Genomic DNA, 25,098 nt, shown 5'->3' with positions numbered 1-25,098 from the left:
CGGCAGTCACTTGCGAGTTAGAAAAAAGTAATCTGCTACAGGAACACATGGTGCTGGGTACTAGAAAAAGGTAAACTTCCATATATTGGTAAATTGAGAGGTGCCCCGCGTGACAGGCGATCACGTATTAGAAAAGGCCGGCTCGCTTATACTATCTCTGTTCATCAGTAGGAGCATTGTGTTGGGAGTAGCAATAAAAGGCTTCTGGAGATATTTAATCTTTACTTGCGTTTGGAATGCTGCTGAGTCATGATCCCACAGCTGAGCATTCTCACGCCAGATGGACGGAGCTTCAGTCCTCCGGAGGAGCTACCGTTTGCATTAAGGCACAGATGGAGGTGCTCAGCGGCTCCCTAAGTGGACTCTGCTCATTAGGGTCCATAACTGGCTCTCAGCCTTGCTGTGGATATTTCATCTGGGCTGCAGCAAAGCTGGGAGAGGGGTGGGGGTCTGGGGAGGGACCACGCCGGATGAAGGCAAATTTGAAAAGCTCACCAACAGTTCACACGTGTCTGTATGTGTGTGTATAAACGCGCAGTCAAGCTACCCTGGTTTCCCCGGCCTCCTTGTTCTTAGTCTGCAGTTTCCTTTTGCAGGATGCACTGTATGTGGCATCACGAGCTGTCATCTATCGTCTGGGGACAAATGTGATAAGGGAAGAGCATATATGGACACATAGGTAAAATCTCTTTCTTCCTTATTTTCTAAAAGCCACGATATTTGTGGCTGGATAGGAACTTCGACACTGTTTGCTACTGATCCTGGCCTGGGACTGGGCGGACGTCTGGGCTGGAGTGAGAGCTCCCACGGGAGGAGCCCATTCCCTCGCTTGCCCTCAGGCCACATGGAGGGAATGTCCAGGCAAATGCCTTCCTGTCCAGCTGGGCTCCCCTCCATCTCTGTATGGACCATGTGCCAGCGCCACGCAGGGTGGGACCTCAGTAGATGGCAGGCAGTGGGTGGGTGGCGGGAAAGGCCATGTGACCGCCTGGGCAGCCTGGCCCCTCACCTTCCCGGAGGTGACAGCTGGAAACCAACCCCGCCCATTCCAAGTGCAGGCCAGTCCCTCCAGGCCTGTCTTGACAGATTTCCCGGGAGAGCACCTTGGCTCTTCTTGGGATAAATGCTACCCCCCTTTTAAAAAAATGCATTTTCATAGCCTGGTTAACAGGCTACTCAAAGCTAAGGAGTCTAAGAAGGGATAGGAAAAAAGAAAAGGAAAGCTTGGCTCCAGGGAAGGCAGTGGGGTGGTGGGTCCTGAACCTTTTAACTCCCTACATCCCAGGAAGGCAATTTCAACAGCAAGACCAGTTGCAGTTATGCACTGGAGCTGCAATTATTTTTAAGCCACTTCAAAGTCTGGGCTAAGAGATAAAAGTTATCATTCTGTCCACTACCCAAACCCCGAGCTCCAGGGCCTTCCGCCGGTTCCGAGCGGTCAAGCAGCACCACTCGTCTTCTGGGGACAGGGACGACCCTCCCGCTAAAGACTGAGAGAGAGGAGTTGGGGGAAGCTGAGGAACATAGGTCCGCCACTCAATCCATCAGAGAGCCCCCCCCCTTCTCTTACTGATTCATCAAACACATATTTTGAGCACCTGCTCTGGGCCAGGGTATGGGAACACAGGGAAATGCCCTACACATGGCCCATCTTTGAGGACAGTGGGAGACGGTCATGGAGCATGTGACCACGCAGTGGGCTCCGGGGCCCCTTGCAGGGGGACGTGCTGTGTGACTGGATCTTGGGTTCAGGTGGGAGAAAAGGGTACTTAGCTGAGACCTGGAGCCGCTGGGTGAAGAGGAGGTTGCCGTGGGGAAAGACTACTCCAGGCAGGGCTCAGAGAGTCACTGGGAAGGAGGGGAGGGAACAACAGCATATGTTTCCTTCTTTCCATCTTCCCCTTCCTCAAACAGCGCCCCCTAAATAAGAGTTGAATTCAAGTGATTGACAGTAAGGTGAGAGCACCCATGGGTTTAACCCTGAGGGGGCACCTGTGCCCAACAGGGGCTTGGAAGGCCAGCGGGGTAACTGCACTGGAAGTCATGAGGGAATGTTTCCAGGAAGAGAGACTTTGGGGTCCCTGTCTACATGAAAACAGTCATTTCTGGGGAGAGAGATGAGCCTCAGAAATGAATTCAGCATTTATAGGAAGAAAAAAGAACTGGCCCCTACTCCGGAAGGGCAGATTTGGCCTGGCTGAGTGGCAAGTCTGGCTCTGGGTGGGGCCCTGGGTGCCAGGAGGCAAGGGCAGCAGGGCCCCACCTCACTGAGGTCTCTTGTTTTGAGCCCACACTTCAGGAGGGTGCCGTGGGCCAAAGAACCCCCCATCCAGCTGACTAGTGTGGGCCCCAGACATTTCCAATCCCAGAGCCCACCTCCAGCCACTCTGAGAGGGGAGGAGGCCCAGGAAGGGCAGGTGGTCCTGGGGCCCCAGCCAGTCAGGGGTTGGGCTGGAGGAGACCAGATGCTCGGCCCTCTGGCTCACCCTGCTCTCCTTTACATCCTCAGCCCGGTCAAGGTATCCGGGACTGGCCCCCACCCTAGTCCAGGCTCCATGTCTTTCCTGTGGGCTTGTCCCCACACAGCTCTGCTGGCCCGAAGCCCAAACAGCAGTAGCAGGAGTGGGGGGTGCAGGCGTGCTGCCTGCCCTGAGGAGGGTGACTCCAGCACCCTCCCCGCCCCTCGCCCCCCTGACTTCCTCCACCAGTGGGTGCCGGCTCTGCCAGGCCTTCTGCCTGTTCTCAGTAGCACTGGCAGCTCCAGGTGTTCCCACGCCTTCTAGAACTCAGCAGGAATTCCTATTTCTGCAGGGTTTCCATCAGTGGGAGCCTGCAGGAAGGGCAGTAAGGCCCCTATAAGGGGACAATGGCCAGCGGCTGGTTTCTCAGACTCCCCTGGCCTGGGAGGGGGCCACCTCTGCAGAGGGTGGGGTGGCTTCTGGCCTTGAGGCCGGAAATGGGGGCCTCTCACCACCTCACCCAGCTCCCCAAGTCCCCGCTGCTGCGGAAGGAGCTGCTGATCTGGTAAGTGAGCTGTGATCACAGCTGAGGTCAGGCCTGTTCACTCAGCACCTCACTGCAGGCAGGGACGTACTTCCCTATTCTACAGGAAGGTGGAGCCCAGAAGGCCTGACCAGCCACCATGGCAAGGTTCCTCTAACTCAGAGACTCCCGGGGTGTGGTCATGTCCAACATGTTCCAGAGCATGTTCCAGGGTTCTAGAGCAAGAGCTTGGTGCTGTGTCCTGAAACACTCAGCCTGCAGGGCTCCGCGTGGCCGGGAGGAAGTGGTGGGCTGCGGCCAAGAGACAGGTTAGGTCTGAGTCCAGGGCCAGTGCCCTCCACCCCCAGCAGGTTTCTTCAGAAGGAAGAGGCCTGTGAGATCATCAAAAAAGCCCTTTCTAGACTCTAAAGAACCCCTAGTAACCCTTCAAGGCCAGTCTGTGCTTATTTGGTACAGAGGAAGAGAAAATATCTGCTTTTTTTTTCCCCTTCCTGGGAGTCCAGTTTCTCTTTTAGGAAGCTGGCATCTGAGCCAAACCATTTTACTAACCTCGTTCTTCATCTTTCTCCCCTCCACACCACCTTCTCCAAAAGCAAATTGCTAGGATTGGACATTGACTTCAAGTTACCCCGAATCACACACCCTCCCGAACATGTTCACTTAGCAGTTCTTAAAACTAGTCCCTTGGGCATGTTAATAAGTTTTCTCTCCTTTCCATCTGAAGACCAATAATTCCCGGGTGGTGGGTCCCTCCCCTTGGGCTCTGAGGTTAGCAGGCGTGGTGCCCACACTCCCCTGAGTGTCTCAGAACCACAGTTCAGGCCCCAGAGAAATGCTCCTTTGCTTCCATTGTCAGAGGCCAGGCCTCAGAGGAGCCTCCCCAGGATACTCCCCATCCCTACCTGGAAGTCTCTCCACTGTCCGGGGCCTGGGGCACCTCCCGAGGCCGCCTAGGGGTCCCCGCTGGGGGCAGGCGGGGCTCTCCTGGCCGTCCTGCTGGCAACCACTCTCCCGGCTTGGCGTCGATGGCGGCTGGAGAGGAGGAGAGAGAGCTCAGTTGACTTCTGCTCTGGAAGCTCTTTGAGGATGCTCTTTACTGGGCAGGGCCGTGGAGCCAAGAAAAGCACACACCCCAGGCCAGTCCCTGACGGCTCCTGGCGCCTATGGAGGGGCCTTGTTTACTTGTGCAGCTTGGGAACTTTCCAGACGACCACTTGACGTACTTATAACCTGAGGGTGCAGCAGGCTCGCTCTGGCTGGCCCACACGCAGCACAGGGAAGCACAGACCATGACCCCCCTGCCCCCTTCACCCCCACGCCTCTCAGGGAAAAGCCAACAAAACCCAGAATTGTCTCCTGGGCCCCTGCTTGGCACCACCGCACAGCGGCATGGAGACACTGAAAAACTATTTATTTTTACCTGAAGTTCAAGTTCAACTGGGGGTCCTGTATTTTTATTTGCCAAATCTAGCACCCCCAGAGGTGGGGCTCTCTTTGCCCTGAGCTGCCCCAGGCTCCTTCAGGCCTGAATCCCTCAGTCCTCCCACAGGGGCAGGAACCTCCCTTATACCAAAAACAAGGACTAGACCACCTGGGTCATCCGTGAGACCACAGGACAGTGATGGGAGAAGTCCCAGATGACACTGCCGAGGATTTCTCCCGAGGCTCCAGGACGGGCCTATTCTGTATTTCACGTGACATGGAGCCTCCTTCTCTGGCCCCATTTCCTCTCTCCTCCTTCTACAGCAAAAGGGGTCCACGTCGCTATCAAAGCAACACTGGGACAAAGTCTGGATTCACTGCTTCCTTAATCCAGGCTACTTTCAGCTCCTTCATTAAAAAAAAGAAATCTCTGTAGTACCTGTGCAATATGACCTCCACTTTATCTTAGAGTCTTCCCTGAAGGTCTCCTCAAAACCACAGAAAGGGGCAGGGTTTTGATTGCCACGTAACTCTCTTTTGACCCACATAAGGACTCTGCTTCTGGTATGGAACCCAATGGCTGGCTTTATTTACAGTCCACACTGGACAGTTTCCACCCAGAGCTGGGACTGGAACCAGAATTTTGGCCTTCTCTGATCTGTTCTTCAACTGACAACTGGCTAGCTTGTCTGTGACCTCTGCTCAGTGGGCTTATAATAAGGCCCAGGACACCAGACGTCGGTGTATGAAGTAATAGTTGAGTGGAACTACACACAGTGCTGGGCTACACAGGGAAGACCCAGGAGAATTAATGGCGTTACAAGATGGCGCCCAGGGGTAGGCAGCCCTCCAGGAGGAGCCTTCCCGGGCCGGTGGAGGTGAGGGACAGGTGGCAAAGCCCCCTGGCAGGAGGGAGGAGAAATGAAGCTGAGCTCTCTGGAGACCCTCTGAGGTCTTCTTGGTTTGTCACCAAGCTACCCACTTCCCCCCTTGCCTACTCCTCCACTTTGGCCACATGGCAGGCTTTCAGAGCCCACCCTGGCCCCCAAATATCAGAGCCACGGGAAGAGCCGGGAGCTGGGAGGAGAAGGGCAGCTGCGTGCATGTCCCTGAGGCTTCCTGGGACAAATTTCTGTTTTCCTACCTATTAATCCAATTCAAACAGGGCTGGCATTTTACCTCCAGGGTCCCCTGACAAGCCATGTGATTTTGATATCCTGGAGAGTCTTGGTTGAGGGGGAAATGAGAATAAGTTCCCTCAAGCTAGTATCTTGCAAAATTCTAAGTCACATTCTTGGCTTTTTTATCTTGAGAACCATTTCCTTTTGGCTCTGCGGGGCTGAGTCCTTTGCTTAAAAATAATGTACTTTCCGGCCCCGCATTCAACTGATCAGGCAGTTGGAGGATCCTGTCAGTTCCTCATCAGGAGTTCTGCCTTCAGTGCTGACCGAAAGCACAGATGTGAAGGGGGCATCCTGAGCAGCCCCGACGTGAGGGCTGTGGGCTCCCACGGGTCTCGAGGTGGGACCTTAGTTCTCAGCATGAGCGAAGTGAAGGCCAGGAGGCCAGACTTGGTAGCAAGTCATGTGTGAGGGGACCTGTGGGGATTAGCTGGGCAAGGCCAGAATGGGAGAGGGGGACAAGGTGAGAGAGAGCCGAGACGTGGAAGAAAGGGCTGGACAAGCAGGACTGGATGGATGGAGGGGAGGAGAGGAAGTCAGCTCAGCCCCCGCCCGTGAAGGAATAAAACTGGAGACAGTGAGGATGAGGATGGCCACACAGCCCACCACCGTCCTCACTCCCCAGTTGTGGCACTCGTCCTGGTTGAGCCCAAACGCAGCCTCAGAACCAGTCTCCACGCAGCACTTCAGCCCGTTAGCTGAAGCCTGTGTGCACCCATCCTCATATGGAGGCTGAGTGAGAAGAAGCGATGGCGGCGGCGACACCAGGTGGGGGAGCTGACAGTGGTCCATGGAGGAGGCAAGGGGCCTGGGGTGGCTGGGGCTGTGTCAGCCTGAAAGTGGGTAGAAGGAAGAACAGAATCTACACCAGAAATGGAGTCTATGTTCATTAAATGACCCAGAGAAAGCTGTTAACCTGGATGCTTGACTTCTCCAAGGGGAGAACTTTTGTCAAGTAAAAGGATTTTAAAGGAGGACTAAGGGTGCTGCTGGCCTGAGGTGCAGGGCAGGAGAAAGAGATTTATATGCCGGTGTCTGGCCAGGGGAGTGAAGCTAGACCGCGGGTTAGAGTTCCGGAGTCCACCGAGGCAGGCGGGCAGTGGATGGGCTCCCAGGATGGGAGTCCGGGATCCCAGCTGGGCCTGAATGAATAGGAGCAGGTGGAGGGTGAGACCCGAGGATCACACGGCCTCAGTGTCCACAGCAGGCTCCTGGGTGCGCCCGACCGCACGACTTGGGACGATCAGCTGCCTGGCCCCAGAGGGCCCATCTGGTGGGGCGGGGGAGCAGCTGCTGCCTCCCCAGGGAGAGGCACTGGGAACTGCTGGTGATCGCCAGGGCCGAGTGACTGGTGGGTACCCACTGTTTTCATGTGAGGAACCTGAATTTAGCAGGGCCCAAATCAATTGTTGTTGAAGATAACAGTAATGTCTATGTCGCCAGCAGCAGCAGCAGCTGCCACTCAGCTGCCTGTATCCCTGACGACAGCAAGGGCCTCCACCCCGCAGGTAACGGAATGATAAATCTTTCCAAATACAGGACCATACTTACAGTCAGTACAAGACTGAGGGCCACCCCGGTGGCATTTGGGTAAAACAAGGATATTATGATAAAAAGTTCCCCTAAGTGCAACTTGTTGGACGTCCAGGCCTATAAAACTTGAAATCATTTTTAACTCAGTGGCATTAGGTCAAATTGGCAAAAATTGTTAGACCACCTAAAACCTCCACCCTGGCGGCAAAAATCTGTGGATGAAATATCGAGCTAATCATCTCTTAGGGAAGGCATATTACTGTTTGCAGCTCTAACAAAACACATGTAAAATAACAGATGATCAAAGTTGGCCAAACTTCTAAAACTGCTTATTATCAAGAGACCCTCTCCCAGAGTCCCAAATAACCTGGCTTTCTCCTGGCCCTGACAGGCCTACTGCTCAGAACTGGGGCTCAGAGGCTTTTGAATCCAATTGTGAGCAGATTATAAAAGCCTGCAGATGTTTCTCATACTGGAATCTGACCTGCTCCTCTGTTGTTTTTCCTTCTTGAATGGAGATTAGAGTCTTATCTGACCTGTTCATATCCTTTTAATTTCCTCTTGAAAATTAAAAAAAAAAACTTGTACATTTCTAATTCAAAACATGTATTTTTTCTGGCATCTAAAAAATACTTTTATTCCCCATCAGTCTCTGGTGAATTCAACCAGATGCTTCAAAATGTGTTTGAATCCCACAGTAGCTGTTGCTACTAGTCACACATTTCTGACTCAATTCAGCCTTGTAACGTGTGGCTGACCGCCTCAGCCCCAGAGTGTGGGGGGCACCAAAGCTTTGGTCATAGATCTACATCATTCTGAGAGTCCTACTTCAAAATCTCACATTAAACATGGCTTTCCCCAATCAGAAATCTTTTTCAAATAGCTTACAGATGTGAGCAGTGGACACAGTGCTCGGAGAGAAGGGGTCTGGAGAAAAAGCCCAGGGGCAGGTCTGGCTGCGTGGTCACAGGTCCCTGGGTCTCTATGCACAGGGCAGTGGCTGAGATCAGAGGGCTTCTCAGGAGCAAATGTGTGACCAAGGCCTTTCTGGGTCTGTAACTGCTGCTGCTTCATTAAGAGTCTAGGCATCACCAGTCCCACAGCTGCCCCCTAGTCCAGAGCTGCCCCAGCCCCATGGCTGCTCCTCAGTCCAGAGCTGCTCCTGGTCCAACAGCTGCCCCCAGTCCAGAGCTGCTCCTAGTCCCACAGCTGCCCCTAGTCCAGAGCTGCCCCCTAGTCTCACAGTTGCCCCCCAAGTCCCACAGCTGCCCCCCCCACGCTGCCAGAGTTCTTACACGAATAGGAAACGCCAGGCTCAGAAGCACCAGGCTTGCCCCCTTTGCAGACTGGAAGGTGCGCGTTCAGCAGGGACGGAAGGGAGACGTTCCTGGCGTGTCGGGCTGTCTGAGGAGACACGGGATGGTTTTCTAGCCTGGAGGGAAAAGTGAAAGCAATAAATACAGATAGGAGATACTGGACTGCTGACTACGGTGTAGCGTCAGTAAGTGGAAGTGCCTGAAGTTCTTTTGTTAAACTGGAGTTAATAGACATTAAATCTCTTTAAGAAACTAGGAAGTGTCCTTACTTCACTCTCGTTAGCTCTTATAAATTTACAGTGAAACGTGGCTTATTATTTTTCTAACACACAATTGTATCTTTTGGCTTTGATGACTCAGGAGCATGATACTTCAACCAGACAATTTAAAGCACCAATCTTCTGGGTTTGCCTCCAGGGATGAAGCTGATTAGCCAAGGGATGAAGCCAACCAGAAAAGACATGACGTGTCATGTCAGCCGTGACAACCAGAGTCAGGCAGGAACAGCACCAGGGAAGAGCTTGTTTTCTAATGGTGTGTGCAGTGCCTCACGCTGGCACCCGGGGCGGAGGAGACGCATTCAGCCAGCAGACATGCACTGGGCGCCTGCAAGAGACGGGGACCTGGGCCAGCACATCACAGAGAGGCAGGGTGGCGTCTCAGGTCAACCTTCACAACAGAACAGAGGAAGGTTCTCCAGTGCGGGCAGAGCAGCACAGTGCTCACTCCCCCTCAATAAGGGGACACTAGCCACCTGCTCCAGCAAGGGCTGGGTGAGGACACACCATGGCAGGCGTGTGCCTGCCCTTCCGAGGGATGGGCCCCCCTGAAGAGGCTGTTCTTGAATGTCAGTTCCAGTAGCAAAGACAAACAGACATTTAACTGTCCTGTGGGGCAGGAAAACCTCTGTGTGTGTGTGTGTGTGTGTGTGTGTGTATGTGTGTGTGAGACACAGAGAGAGAGACAGAGAGAGACAGAGACAGAGGCAGAGGCATAGAGACTCAGTCAGTCCTGGAGTCTGAGCTGGGGTTTGCCAGGGGCCCAAAGAGGGAACATTTCCCAGCAGGGGTGGCACCACAAGCAAGGGGAAGACACACACACACAAAAGGCCTATACTTATGCTGCGTTGTCAGACAGATTTACTGCATCCAAAAAATGCAGACTGGAGGCTGCAAGTGTCCTGGGGAACTTGGAGCTTTGAGGGCTGAGGTTGGGGAGAATCAATTAAGAAGGAGCTGGTTGGCCAGATTCGACTTGGTCTCTAGGGGAAATAGGAGTCACAGAGATGACGTTCCATGACGATGTGCTAGAAAGATCATTCTGTCTATAGTCGTGGAGGGTGGACCTCAGTAGGGAGAATGGTTAGGAGGCTCTCCTCGGCCTGGGGAGAAAGAGATGGCTCAGGAGGGCAGACAGAAGGGCCAGAGCCAGGAGAGCAGGTGGGAGGGAGAGGGCTGGGTGGCCCATAGGATGAGATCCTGGCTTGGGTGTCTGGGGGTGTTAACATCGTTCCATGAAGCAGGGGGCTCAGAAGTGGTGTTCATCCAGGAAATGCTGAACTGGGGGTGCTGTGGGGCCACATCTAGCCCTGGGGGGCAAGTCTGGGCTGGAATCAGAGATTTGGGGGTCAGCAGCATGTAATGGGAGAACAAGCAGGATGGGATGGGGACCTTAAACGGGGCCTGCAGGACATAGTGTTTTAGGAGGAAGAGGGTTGGGAATCGGAGAACAGCCCACAGTGGCTGTGGGTCGGAGGTGGGAGAGCTATCAGGAGGGTGGTCACCAGTGGCAACCGAGAGAGATGCCAAGTGCCGGAAACTGGAGGGCCACCTGTGGCCATGGCAACAATAACTCACTGGAGTCACTGCCAGACCACGCAAAGGGCTGTGAAGGGAAGGACGAGGCAGGGGAGTAGCCAGAGGCCAGGGGGTGAGGGAGGCAGGGAGATGTGAAGCCTGGTGAAAGGCCTTGGGAAAGAAGGCAGCGGAGGGGAGGCTGAAGATGGAACAAAAGAGGTGTTAAATGAAGGAGCAAAGTTTGGGCAGTGACAGTGGAGAGAGGATCCAAGGAGGGTGAGGCTTGGCAGAGGGGAGGTGGGAGAGGCCCTCATCCCATGCTGGGGTGAGAGAGGGTCCCACATTGCACGGGAGTGACTATATGCATTATTGTCTTCTCTTAAATGGATTATGACTTTATATTTAATGGAGGCACTGGGGATTGAACTCAGGATCTTGTGCATGCTAAGCATACACTGTACCACTGAGCTATACCCTCCCTGCATATTTGTTACTTTTAACCTTTTTTTTTTATTTTAAAACCAGTGCTTATCATGAAAAATTAAAAAAAAAAGAAAATATAGAATGTCCTGCCCTCCCAATACCTAGACACAACCCCTATTAATATCTGGTATCTTTCTACTCTTTTTAAAATGCAAATGTATACTTAAAAAACAACAACTTGGGATCACTGTACATGGCCAGCAGGCTAGACCACACTATTTTATAATTTGCATTTTACTTAGCAACATATTGTGAGGCTTTCCCATGTATTAAATATTCTTCTGACTGTTATTTTCAATACTGTTTTGTGTGGCTATATAGTTTAACCAGCCTCCCACTTTGGGCTTTTGAGTTCTCATTTTATAAATGTTTCAATAAATATATATACACATATACCTGCAATATATACCTGATTACTTCTCAGGATAAAATCCTAGGCGTTGACTGCAGTAATCCTAGGGATTACTGCCTGCAAAAGTACCAGTTTCTGGTATGCATGTAATGCATACTGTCAGAGTGTCCCCAAGATCACTGAGATTCTTGATTTATGTACACTCTCGGCAACACTGGTTATCAGAGGGTGCCGGTTGTGCATGGAGAGTCATATAAACTTTTTCAGGAGGCTGACCTGAAAAGTTTTTCAAGAGGCTGACCTGAAGATACTGGACGTTAACTTTGCAAAAATAAGCCTGCCATGCGGAGCACCCCTGCACTCTGTCGTCACCTACTTACCACGTTACAGCCACTCTCTCTCCCCTACCTGGCGGCTTGCTCTGCATGCTTCTGAGAATAGGGACCACATCTCCTTTATTTTTGCAACCCTAGCAACTGGCACACAGAAGTGTTACAAATGTTTGCTGAATTGGCCCAATGGAGGGAGCTGGTGATGGGGCAATTGCTTGGTTAGAGTGGAAGGGCCATCATGTCGAGAAAATGAGGGGCTCTCATTCCTGGCAGGGACCACTTCCGCAAGTCAGGGGACAGCCACGTGGGCTCTCCAGGCATGGAAAAATGCCCTCTTTCCCTCAATACCAGGTAGAACATTTGATCCAAGAATGAACTGTGCCCATTGGTTAGATCTTACATTTATTAGATTCCTTTTACACTTCTCTCCGACTAAATATGTTATTGTTGCCTCTTTGTGAAGCCAGGGTTTTAGTAAGTTTAAAAAATAATTTTACAGTAATTTTTAAAACGATGATTCAGTGTCCTCTTTCCCATCTCAAGCAAGATGAATTTTATTAATTCCTGTTACTACTTCCATTCAAAAAACAGTAAATTTATAAACTGGATTCACTAGTAGTTGACACTTGGCTATGTTCTGGATCCAAAAAACAAACACAAAACCCCTCAGATATAAATGACATTTTGGGGATGATTAGTAAATACTGATATACTATATATTATTAAATTAAGGTTAACTTTCTTAGGTGTGATAATGTGGGTAAATAAAAGAACAATCTCATTCTTAGGAGATGTGTGCTGAAAGTGTGTCACCTTCTTTCAAACAGTTCTGGAAACAAAAAGTGTATGTGTGTAAATTGTATATTATGCAGAGAGAGAGTGAGAAAGACAGACAGAGAGAGAGGGAGTGAAAGCAAGAGCGCACAAATATGGCAAAATGCTAACAGCTGGAAACTCTTCACTGTAATATTCTTGTGACTTTTCTGTAGGTAAAAAATACAGGTTGTAGATATAAGAGAAAAAGGCATGATATTAGTCTACATATTAATGATTAAAAACAAAAACCTTGAAATATGAAGCACGTGAAATTAAATAAAAAAAATTTGATTTGAAATTAAATCAAACAGATCTCAGAGCACCAGAATCTATTTACAGCCCAGAAATATTTACAGGTCAGGTCCCGGATGGGCAGCATCAGGAGTGGGGGTTCCGGTGTCCTCAGCATCCGTGCACAGAGGTCTGCAAGGGCAACATGTCTGTGTTTTGTCTGTTGCTGTATCCCGACTGCCTGGTTGTTCATTACAAATGACTATAGAGTAAACCTGTAAACAACCAAACTGCCCAGCTCTAGGGGATAACTATGCAAAATACATCATTTTCACCTGGAATATTTTGTGGTCAACATTTGTTGAATGAATAAATGTAGGTTTTCGCCTGCTCTCTATAACCCCTTTATTCATACCTGTTTCTCTCCAGCACTCTCTCCAGACTAGAAAGGAGTCCACCCAGGCCTGGGAAGAGGCTTCTCCTTGCCCAAGCTGGACTGCCCAGTCTGGGGCTCTCCTGGAGCCCACAGGGGTCAGGCCCCCAGACCAGAGGCTCTGGGTAACCAGACTAGTTTCATTTCTATAAATGAGGTAGGAGCAAGGCTATGAAGAAAGAATAAGGCCTGGCAGCCAAAAATGCATACAGTTGTTTTAAAAAGTCATCTAAAAATAAGTTGATGGCATCTTAAACTGACACTCCACCCTAACAAAGGGCCTGGCGCTACGGTCAGAGGCTGCCGAAAAGGGCAAGCGTCCTTTCTGGGTAGACCCACTATTCCTTTTGGTCTTTTCCTTTGCAATTAGATTGGCCAACACTAGGCTTCTCCTGGATAAAGGTTGTAGGTGGCCCTGGAGAATCTGAAATCCAACCACTTCATTTTTTGGAAGAAGAAACCTGGGGTGAAGAGGGAGGCTCAACCACTTTCCTTTCAAAAAATCCCCAAAAGATAAATAATAAAGAGATAAGTGCTTTTCAATCTGAACATTTTATTTTGAATTTTAAAATACATACATCTTACGCTGCAGTTATTCAAGATGAAGCTTAAGAAAGTAACTCCCTGCCTCCTTTAGCCCGGACTTACGCTGGGTACCCGGTCCTGTGGCCGCCGGGGGTGACGGGCCGGCACAGGGGCTCACTGCTGCCCCACTGCCCACCGGCCGTCCCCCTCCGCCTTGCCTTCCCGGTGTTGGTCATGATCTGGGGAAAGCAAAGAGGAAACAGGGCTGGAGAAATCATCTAGCTGAGAGCTGACCTAGAAGTTCTAACCGACTATATTTAATAAATTAATCAGAGGCTTTGTGAATAAGTGAGGGAGGATCATGACATGGATTATTCAGATAAACAGGAAGTCTTGGGGGAATCCTTTTAGGTTTGCATATTATACGATTTAGCAGTATAAATTTTTTAAAAAAGCAAAATCAAACCATGGAAAAGGGAGAAGAATAGAGAAACTTATCACATCTCTGGAGAGGACTGACTTTTGAAAGTAAGAAGGGAAAAAGATGGATTTAGTTTCATAAAAAACTAACATTTCCACAAATATAGTATATTAAAGACAAGCCAAATTAACATGTAAACAATAAACTGGGAAGAAATATTTGCAGCAAATGTAACAGATTAAAGGTTAAAAATTTCAGTAGATAAGGAATTCTTACATATCAACGGATAAAACACTAAATAGATAACTGGGCAAAGAATTCAAAAAGCCAAGGCACAAAACAGAAAATATCACCAGCAAAGAGAAGAAAAAAATGATCAACTTTACAAGTAACTAGAATCTACAACTTTACAAAAAAGGTATTCTTCAATTATTAAATGAGTGACAGTTAAAGACATGATCCCATCCACTGCTGGTACTAGTTTGAAATGTCAGTGACATGTAAGTTTGAGAAAGTAATTTAGCATTTTATATCAAGTCATAAAAATGTTCATATCCTTGGGTGTTAAACCCTAGTGAAAATCCAAAATAAGGAAAATGATAAATAAAAAAGTTGTTTATTACAAAATTATTATATAGTAAACTGGCATAATGTAACTGTTTAGTAATAGGGGAATAATTAAGTAAAACATGGCATATTCATTTGAAATATTATATGGCTATTTACAATGATAAAGACTAGGTAATAGGTGGCGGGTATAGCTCAGTGGTACAGTGTGTGCTTAGAGTTCTGGGTTCAATCCCCAGTACCTCCATTAAATAAATGAGAAAGAAACATAATTATACCCCCTGCCAATGGTAAAAAAAAAAAAAAAAGACTAGGCTATGAAGGAAGGTGTTATTTAAAATATTTAAGTCCGGTTCCAATGTTAAACATAAGTGAGGATTCCCATGATGCTAAAAGTACACAAAAAGACTGGAAGGAAATGAACACTAAAATGATTACAGTGGCTCCATGTGATAGAACCAAGAATAATTTTTCTCCTCTCTATCCTCCAACTCTTCTGAAATATGGTTATATTATGTTAATAATTAAGAAAATTTCTTTTAAAAAGGCAACAGTGTGAAATTGGTGAAATCTGAATACAGCCTGTGGACTGTACAAACATCAGTCTCCTGGTTCAGTATGCGCTTCAGTTACCACTGGGGACGCTGGGCGAAGGGTGCAAGGGACTTCTCTGTACTACTTTTTCAACTTCCTGTGAATCTATAGCTATTTCAAAATTTAAAAAAAAAAAACAGAAAAAATTTTAATTGGAATTACATCTTTGATTTCTTGACTTCTGCTGAGAAGCTATTTGGGTTTTTCTAGTATTTGAGGTAAGGAAGAAGGAAAAAAGGGCCAATTTCCTGTGGGAGAGACTCCCCAGGCCTCCCCTGTGCTGGGGGAGCAGCTGCCAGCAGGAGGAGCGGGCAGGGTGGTGGGGTGGCGGGGGCAGAGGGAAGGGAGTGCGAAGGGGAAAAATGGGGAGACAGGAGGTGGGAGACCTCCATCCTCTTAGAGGAAATGGAATATAATTAAGCTTCCCAGTAAGAACTAAAATGCAGTTTCATTTCCCTTTGAATCTCTTGAGAAATTTACAAAAGATGGTTATTTTAACTGCAATCACTTAATACGGCTATCTGCTTCTACTCCGACTTTCTTTCTGTCAGGCTGTTCCTATCTAGTATCTAGGGTCAAATTCACATGTCTGCCTCATCATCAGACCCATGACTTTTCCCTTCCTCTCCAATTTGTCAGTCAGAACACCTGGGTCTTTCCACAGAAGACTAAGTCTTAAGCTACCAGAAAGGGCAACAGTGAGCGTGTGGGAACCCTCTGCCCATGCCCCTCCGCACTGTCCTTCTGAGCTCATCCCTCCTGATTCCCTCGTAGAGGAGAGAGAACAGAGCACTTATATTTGAGAGTGTTTCAGCCTTTGGGAAACGCTGTCGGCCATACTATCTCCTTAAAACATCACAGGCCTAACTAAGAAATACTTTAAGGTGGGTGGTATTTGTCCTCCCCAGTGGATGAGGAAACTGGGTCAGCCCTGTGGGAAGAACCATCCGGTGTGTCATCAGAAAGCCTGAGGAAAGGTCCTTGGTGAACAGGGTTGATGTAAGGGCCCAGCAAACTGGGTTGGGCACTCAATATCTCAGAGCAGCGCTTTCTAGAGGGCTTGTTTCTTGTTCCCCTCCCAACCTGCTGTGCTCGTGGGCCTCACGAGGGCTCCAGGGCCTTCTCTGGGCACCTCAGTTGCAAAGGAGCCTTTTGGGGCTAGAAAGATCTTAAAGTGTATCTACCAACAACATGCTATCTACACTGAGTTCCACAGAAATGCTTCAGGGGTTGCTGGGAGAGAAGTGAAGGGCTCCTGACAACCATCTTACTCATCAGAGGAACTCAGCTCCCATCTGTGACACAGACAGAGATTTTGTTCAAAAAAAGATTCTCCTACTAAAAAAATAATACAGCATATTTAACGCCAATAAAAAATGCAGTATATGATTTAGCTGAATATAATTTATTCAGTAGTAAAAGATGGTCAACACTTGTCAATTTAGGTAAGTAATTTCCCATTTACTAGATTTTGAGTATTGGTGAATCACTTAAAGCAATTATGACATGTTACAGAGCAAGATGAATTTGGGTAAGAAAATACAGGCACATAATACATCTATGAATCTATACACACAGAAAATAACCTGGATGCTGAAGGAGACACCAGTAGCTGTCTACCCAATATTCATTCTCTTTCTTGACCAACAACACACTCATTTTGTTGGCACAGAGATGTGTCTACTTAAAAACACCTTTCCAGACTCCCTTGCAGCTAGGAGCGATGTGACCCAGCTCTGACCAGTAAGAAGTAAGTGGAGGTTGCCAGAGGGAGCTTTGGGGAAAGGACCGCATGGGGGGAGGATTTGGCTGGCCTGTACGTCTGACCTTCCTCCTGACTTTATCGTGATCTGTGCAGGGAGCTGCATCCATCATCTTACGACAAAGAGGTGACAAGCATATGGACAGTGAACTGACTCACTGAGGCAGAGCTACTGTGGAGATGCTAGGCCTCAAAAGGTGCCCTTGCAATGTGTTTACATGGGCATATGTTTTTGCAAAATTTGCAAAAGTAGCATGTTTTAACTATATCACTTAATACTGCTGTTTCTTTTTACTCCAACTTTCCTTGCCACGCTCCCCCTCCTGTTGGTGGCATGGTGTTGGAATGGCTAAAGACAATTGGAATTTAGCTAATGGGATGGTGGGTGACATGTACTTTGGGTTTAGTGTGAAGTATTTATATGATTCCCTGTCACCTCTGTGCATAGCCAGATAATCTCTAGCTGTCCTGGTATGGGAGTGGCTTCTAAGAATTCCACCTGTCACCAGGATATGAAGAGTCAGTGTGCAAGAAAACTTGAAATGCCCTCAAATCTTCCAGTTTACTTATAAAAGACATTTAGGAAGGTTTCCCCAATTTCCTTCTCTGGTTTCGGTTTTTGCTGCGAGCAAAACAGAGCCAGCTGCCAATGCCTGGTGCTTCTGTCCTGTCTCCCTCCCTGGCTGGGCCCTGCCCCCTGGCCGGCTGTGCCCACTCCCCATGCAGAGGCCCCATTAACCTCAACGTCTGCCCCTGTGGCAATGCTTCCATGGCCCAGACTCTGGCTTCAGAACCGGTGAGGGGCATAATAAAGGTGCAGATTCCTGGGGCCAGGTCCACACACTCAGACGCTCTGGAGGCAGGGCCAGACCCCTGCTTTAACCAGCTCTTTAAAAGATCTCTGGAAAACTCAATGAACTTGCAGGGAAAGAAAGTGCAGAAAGAGACTAATCAGCACTGACAACAGGCAAACCCCCCGAAACTGAGTCTATGCTTAAACATTGGATCATACATATAGTAACCTTGACTATTTCACACAGGCAGAGATGCTAAACTTTCAACTGCACAACACGATTCACTGGGAAATCAACAGCTCTCCCAGAAGGCGGCAGTTAGCGCTGAAGACCCAGCTGGCTCGAGTAACACTCGAGAATGTTCCTCAACCTTTTTCAGCCTTTGCTTCCTGATCTATAAAATGCAGTATGAGCAGAATTTACCCCATCATTTGTTGGGCGGATTAAATACATGGAAGCAGAGGTGTGAAGCAGTCAGAACAGGACTTGGCCCAGGATGTGTGCTGAACTAATTTAGGATATGCCTGTGACTATTGTTAAACTGAAAAACAAGTTTCAACTTCAAAATAAGAACAAAAAACTGAGATTCTGTGGTAAATATCTACATCCTTTAAACCAAGGTGATGAAGATATTTAAATCAGGGCATTCTTTCTAGGAAGGATTAAATGATTATTCGGCATAATATGGATGATTCTAAAAAATTCAGAAATAATCAAGCAAGGAGAAGTGGGCAAGTTATCAGTCCTGACTTGCTGCTGATCACAGCCTGAAGAAGAAACGCAAAAGCGCGCTGCTTTTCACCAGACGTATGAGTAAACGACACGTTTGAGGGGACCACTGCCATGCTCAGGCAAGCCTAGGAAAAGTGACTTGTTCTCCAGTCCAAGCTTTGTGTGTTCTCTGTGGTCACCAGCATTTTTGTGGCCTGGGCTCTACAGTGCACAGGCACTGTCTGCTTGCACTTGGGAGAGGACAGGCAGTGAGTATGGCCTTGCAGGGAGAAGGTGGCCATAACTGCCCAGCAGGGGCTGAGCCACTGGGTCCAGGAATCCTGGGAGCTGCTTCCTTCCCCTGAACACCCTCATGGGCCACCCTCGCTGCATCTCCACCTTTACCCCAAACTAGCAGCTTTAAATCACTGGTGTGTACAGTAATTGCTCCTGGGATTATGGTAAAGTCTGGGGTGGGGCGTAGGCTCTGTTTTTAACCCACATTTGCTGGTCTGGGACTTTGAGAAACCCCAGACCACCTCTGACATCACAGGACAATACTCATCACAGGCCAAGCCACTGACCCTCCTCACTGTTATCTGCATCCATCATTAATAGCACAGTTTTTTTACCTGCTCTGTGTCATCTTTTGTAAACTTCTGGAAGATAAGCTATGTGTGTGTTAGGCAATACAAATTTTTTGAATACAATTTTCTGACACAATGTTTCAAAGAGTCAACATCTTTCAACTGATCTTGAGAAATCTACAGTTTACCTAGTGCAACAGAATGGGAGGCTTGAATTGTGATTTGGGGCACGCATTCCCTAGTGAGATGCAATGCCTTCTATCTCTGGCAGGGTCCCTCCTTTGGTGCAAGCAGTTATGAAGTTATGCAGTTATGCAGTAAGTGCAAAGCCCCCGTGTGAACCACTGGAGCCAAAGGTGGGCAGATGAAGTGAGCTCACAGGGCCGGCAGGGTGACAGAGCGCAGCTCGGGACGAATGGACAAAGGCAGCAAAACTGGGCGTGTATGCATGCTCTCGGCGATGACTGCTCAACAGTAAGTTTTCTAATAAAAATTTTAAGTGTTTCCACTATGAGCTCTTATGGGGACCTGGCATAGTGGGTTGAGTGGTGGCCCCCAATACATCTGTCCATATGCTAATAACCCCAGAACCTGTGAATGTGGCCTGATTTGGAAAAATAGTCTTTGCAGATGTAACTAAGTTAGGGATCTGGAGATGAAGAGATCAGTCCAGATGATCCTAAATTCATTGATGATCCTGAATCCAATGACAAATGTCGTCGTAAGAGACAAAAGAGAATACAAAAAGAAGAGGAGAAGGTCATGGAGAGATGGAGGCCGAGTCCCGAGTTCCACAGCCACAAGCCAAGGAAGGCCTGGAGCCACCAGACGCTGGAAGAGCAAGACCGAGCCTCCGCTAGAGCCTTCGGAGGGAGCACGGTGGTGCTGGTAACTTGATTTTGGACTTCTGGCTTCCAGAACAGACAGAGAATGAATTCCTGTTGTTTTAAGCCATCCAGTTTATGGTCATTTGACACTGCAGCCCTAGGAAGCTAATACACTTGGTCTTTACGTCTATACCATGAACTCTCCTGGACCTCACCCCTACCACTCCCATCTCCACCAAAGTCACTGACAGCAGCAAGATAAAACAAGCCTGTGTGGAACTTTCCTAAATATTTCCTTCTGGCAAAAGGACAGTGCACACGCACTCGGGAGAGTTAGAACTGCAAGCTACGGTAAAACAACACTGTTTCCGGAGGCCAGTAAGCTGGGTTACTGGCTGATTTGAAAGCTCTGTCCCTTTGTGCCTCACTAAGCCGCGTGATTAAATTGGTAGCCCCAGCAAGTTCTGCATCTTGTTTTTGTTGCTGCTGTCAAAAATCTTCACTGGATCAACAGAAGATTTCACCCTCGTCCTTTCACTGTGCAGAGGTGCTCAAAGCTATTTAGCCAAGGCGCTGCAATTGGGTTTCTGTCTGAACATCCTTGCTGACTCTCGCCTGCTCAGCTGGTGGTGTCTGTGGGAAAGTTCCTACAGCTCAGGGCTGGGTTCTCAGCAGCTTCACCATCGCCCTCCAAAGAAACCCCACAAGTTTGCCTCTGGTCTTCCTCACCACCTGCCCATGAAGCAGAAGAGTCTTGCTTTTAAAAATGCGTGTCCTGTCAAATGGGGCTCAGCCCTTCCCTGACAAAGCCAGTGTTCTTCCAAAGGGAAACAAAGGCCTAGTCAGGACTCAAGACTCCCATCAACAACTTGGAGACCAGCTGACCTCATTTCTGACCTTTCTCAAGCACCTCCCCACCTGCCCTAATGTAACAGAGCCTCCGTGGTCCGCTGGGCTCCTTTGAGCCTTGAGTTGTTGCTGAGGACAGTGACAGGCTACAGGTAGCAGACCTCATCCATGACTGGGGGTCTGCTGGCTACTCGACCTCCTGCAGGTCTTTTCATTTTTGCCCACTGCGGTCTATTCTCCACAAAGCAGCCAGAGTGAAAATAGAAGTTAATATATTAAAACATATGTCAAATTGAGTCGCTCCCCTGCTCTGAACCCTTCATAATTTCCCAGCTCATGCAGAGTAAGATCCAAAACCCTTGCCTGCAATGAATGCCCTCAAGACTGGCCTTTGGCTGTTTCCAACCTCACGTCTCATCAGCATATACTGTACTCCAGCCTGGGGCCCCTAGACATTCCTTGACGATGAGGAAGCCCAGGCCCTGGTAACCAGGGAGATAGGTGCTCAGGGTGAGGTTATGAGGGCTGGACGGGGACAGAGACGGGCATGAACAGGCACTTTCTGCTTCCACGGCTCCTGTGAAGGCTCACACTACCTGCACCCACCTTTTTCCTTCCCAAGTCTCTGTCTTTGCTGGCCAACTGTTGAGAGCCTGGCTCCCAGCTACAACATCAACTTGCCCAATGTGAGGAGATTTCAGGGTCCATGCGAGTGACCCAGTCAACCACCAGCTTCAAAATTGTAGGAGTTCCTGTGTTTTTTTTCCCTATAATAAGCTTTTATTATTTATTTTATTTTGCTTTATGTGTATGTGTGTGTGTGTGTAATTGAAGTACAGTCAGTTTACAATGTTGTGTCAATGGGAGTTCCTGTTAATGCTGGTGGCCTTCGCCCACATGTGCTCAGCCATCTGTCACGGGGCTTCAGTCTGAATTGGTCCTAATCCCTTGCAAATGCTCCTCCCTTCAGAAACCTTCAACTCCTGCATCCCACCTGCTCACGCATGTGCTCTCTGATCAAGGTTTCATGAGACACCTGTGGGCCCTCTACACCTCATCCTCTGCCTGCCAATCGGCAGCTCCCCCTGACTCACACCCTTCCCTGATAGTTGGTGGGTGGTAACCAGTGGCTCCCAGAGCATCAGAGTCGTCGAGGAGGTCAGAAGATGCCCCCTCACAGACGTGTGCCTCCACAGGCCTCTTGGATGCTTGGACTGACCAGTCAGCCTATCCTGAAACACCCCTCCCTCCTGTTTTCCATGGCATTGCTTCTCCATAAGCCTCTCTGTTCACTTTTTGTCCTTCTCAGGGGCCCCCTTCCTGCTCCTGATATGCTGGTACGTCCTTCTGTCCTCAGCTCCTCCCTCCCTCCCCACCCTCCACTGCAGTGGGCAACTTCATCTGCTCTGATGGCTTCAGACATCACCTGTGTGCTGATGACTGACACACCTGCTGCAGTCTGCCCTTCTCATGCATAGGGCACATGAAAATCAAGAAGCTGGATGGGTAGATGATTACTGCCAAGGATGGGCATAACTTCAGGTGTTGTGAAGGCCTTTTAGCTATATTCTAACCACCTTCTGTTCACTAGCAGATCTGTTTCAGAACAGTAGCTAGGGCCACCATGCGATTTAGGGCCACCAGAAGCAAGTTGGCTAACACAGAAATTCTCATAAACACAGTATCATAACACAGATCAAACCAAACCCTTATGTGTTACTGCAAATGCTAAGACCATCAATGGTCCATCTCTCCTTTCTATTTCAGGATCCCCACTCCCTTCACGCGGTACTTACTCCCAAGTACTCCGTGGTCAGAAGCTTCTCACCGGAGAGTTCTCCAAGCTGGGGCTGGATCACTTCATCTTTGTCCAGATCAGCTTCCATTGTGTCATGGTCCTCCTGTTTCAAACGAGACATGGAATGAGCGCTCTGGACCCCTAGCTGCAAGTTCCCAGAGGCTGGCTCCCCAACTGGGCATGTGCCGCGTAGTGGGGAGGCCTTAGCCCAACGGCAGTAGCTCATGGGTCTGCATTTCAAAGGGTCTCAAGGGCAGTCTGCTTTCTGCTCATAACCTCCGTCAAGATGAAAAGGAAAATGCCAACCACTTCTTTAGGAAGCTGGGTGCCTAGTGGACACTTCCACGGCCACAAGAGTGAAGAGGTTCAATAAGACGTGTAACGGTCTTTCCTAGTTACAGTTCTCAGAATTCTTTTCTCTGTGAGTTAAGGTACCATGTGAACAGCCCAATGAGCCAGACTACAAATAACTATTAAGCACCTTCATATGCATAGGCCTTACAGCAGATACAAAACTGTGTATTATAGGCTTGCTCTTTTCAAGCAGTTTATAGTCAGTAAGCAAGAAGACTCAGCAGAAGGAGTTGTTTTGCTTCTAGGAAAATGGAGTGGACATACTTTTCCCTGTTCCTCCCATCAAGTACAACCAAAAACACTGGGCATTTATACAAAATAAATGAGAGACCCTGAAAGATGAAGAGATGGAGGCTGACTGGCTCGGTACCCAGGGACAAAAGGAATGAAAGGTGGTGAGTCCCCTGGGTTTTCTTTTTGCCTTAGAGAGTCCAGACTGGGAGCTGAAGAAGCCAGCAACCCAGAAATGTGAACAGTGAAGACAAAAAAAGAAAAATACTGTCACTCCACCCTCAACCACATCAGCATGGGCGTGAGGGAGCTCAGACTTCTACCCTCACCAGGCTGTCATGAGGCACCTCAACATCCCTTGCTGGGGTGATATCAGAGAAGGCCAGGTATGGAGGGGAAATTCCATTCCTGCTGGGTGGTAATGAGGCTCCCCACCCCAAGGCCAGAGCAGAGACCATGTGGAGAGCCTGGACTTCCATCTTTACTTGGCAGTGATGGATGTCCCCCCCTGCCTCATCCTGGGATGGTGTTTGTTAGAGGAGGCCTGGCAGAAATTCAAGACCTTCATCACCCCCAGGTTTCAGCATGTTTCCATGGTGTCAGGGGAGGCCACATGAAGAGCAGTAAGGAGGCATTCCTACTTCTTCTAGTCACTGGTGGAGGCCTAGTAGGGACTTAGAACTTCCATCCCTGTCCTGCAGAAATGAGGAGTATTCTCCCTCCTCTCCACACCAGGTGTCAACAGAGGCCAAGTGTAGAACCTGGACTTCTACACACCTAACAGTAATGAGGAGGGGCCCCCACTTCCCCTGCCATAGCAGTGTCAGAGAAGCCAGATAAAAGAGAAGGTTTAAAAAGACAAAAGTTTCATTAGATAATATCCAAAATACCTGGGCTTAAATAAAAAATTACTTATCACACCAGGAACCAGGGTGTCATCAAATTAAATTAAGAAACAATCAATAGATGCCAACATCAAGATAACAGAGATGCTATAATTATCTGACAAAAATTTTAAAGCAGCCATTATAAAAATGCTTCCACGAGCAATCACAAACATTCTTGAAATAAATTTAACACCAGGAAGTCTCAAGAACATAGAAAAGGAAGAACAAAGTAAACCCAAAGTGATACAGGAAAATGGGACACAAGAGGATGGCCATGTCCCAGGTCCAGGCGAGTCCCTGGGATGTGCCCCATCAAGTAAGGGTCCTTGGCTTCGTGCAGGAAAGAATTCAAGAGTGAGCCATAGTAGAGTGAACGTAGATTTATTCAGAGAGATACACATTCCATAGACAGAGTGCAGGCTGTCTCAGAATGCAAGAGAAAGCGACCACAAGGTGAAGGGTTGTCAGTTTTTATGGGCTTGGTAACTTCATATGCTAACAAGTGGGAGGGTTATTCCAACTATTTTGGGGAAGGGGCTGGGATTCCCAGGAATTGAGCCATCACTCACTTTTTGACCTTTTACGGCCGGTCTCAGAACTGTCATGGCACCTGTGGGAGTGCCATATAGCATGCTAATGTATTACAGCGAGCCTATAATGAAGCTCAAGGTCTACTGGGCATTGCATCTTCTGCCATCTTGGTGCTAACTGCTGTGTCATTCTTTTAATGGTTGTGCCCTGCCCTCTTCCTTCCTGCCTCAAAAGCAAGCAAAAGGAAGGAAATAATAAAGAGAAGAGTAGGAATCAATGAAAAGGAAAACAGAAAAACAGCAGAGAAAATTGGTGAAACCAAAAGCTGGTTCTTTGAAAAGATTAATCAAATCGTCAAACTTCTAATAAGACTGACAAAGAAAAAGAAGACATAAATTACCTATCAGGAATGAGACAGGAACTATCACTACAGACCCTGCAGACATCAAAAAAAATAATAGGGATTACTATGAGCATATGTACATAAATTTGACAGCTGAGATAGAAAAACACAAATCATTCCAAGTCTCTCAAATAACTTGAATAATTCTATAACTATTAAGAAAATAAATTCATAATTTAGAAGTTCCCCCCAAAGAAACCTCCAGGCCCCTATGGTTTCACGGGAGAATTCTATCAAACTTTTAAAAAGAAAGTAACACCAATTCTACACAATATTTTCCAGGAAGCAGAAGAGGAAGGAATACTTCTTAATTCATTTTATGAAGCTGGTATTACCCTGGTACCAAAACCAGAAAGGAT

The 25,098-nt window shown here is 48.3% G+C and overlaps 1 protein-coding gene across 2 annotated transcripts in view; it reads right to left on the bottom strand.

Annotated features, from left to right (window-relative positions):
• Positions 1-25,098, bottom strand: part of ARMC9 (armadillo repeat containing 9) — a 141,641-nt gene that overhangs the window by 5,981 nt on the left and 110,562 nt on the right. Inside the window, exons 20-24 of one of the 2 annotated variants that reach the window (XM_072961844.1) lie at positions 22,332-22,436; positions 13,547-13,662; positions 12,589-12,657; positions 8,435-8,571; positions 3,906-4,035 (exon numbers count right to left, since the gene is read on the bottom strand). In XM_072961844.1, coding sequence (XP_072817945.1) covers positions 3,906-4,035; positions 8,435-8,571; positions 12,589-12,657; positions 13,547-13,662; positions 22,332-22,436 — 557 coding nt within the window. The remainder of the gene's footprint in view (positions 1-3,905; positions 4,036-8,434; positions 8,572-12,588; positions 12,658-13,546; positions 13,663-22,331; positions 22,437-25,098) is intronic. The other variant, XM_031677865.2, reaches the window with a different exon arrangement.

This window comes from Vicugna pacos, chromosome 5, assembly GCF_048564905.1.
Source record: "Vicugna pacos chromosome 5, VicPac4, whole genome shotgun sequence".
In the NCBI taxonomy this organism is placed as follows: Eukaryota; Metazoa; Chordata; class Mammalia; order Artiodactyla; family Camelidae; genus Vicugna; species Vicugna pacos.
The sequence above is the reverse complement of the archived record's forward strand: the minus strand, read 5'-3'. Positions and strand labels throughout refer to the sequence as shown.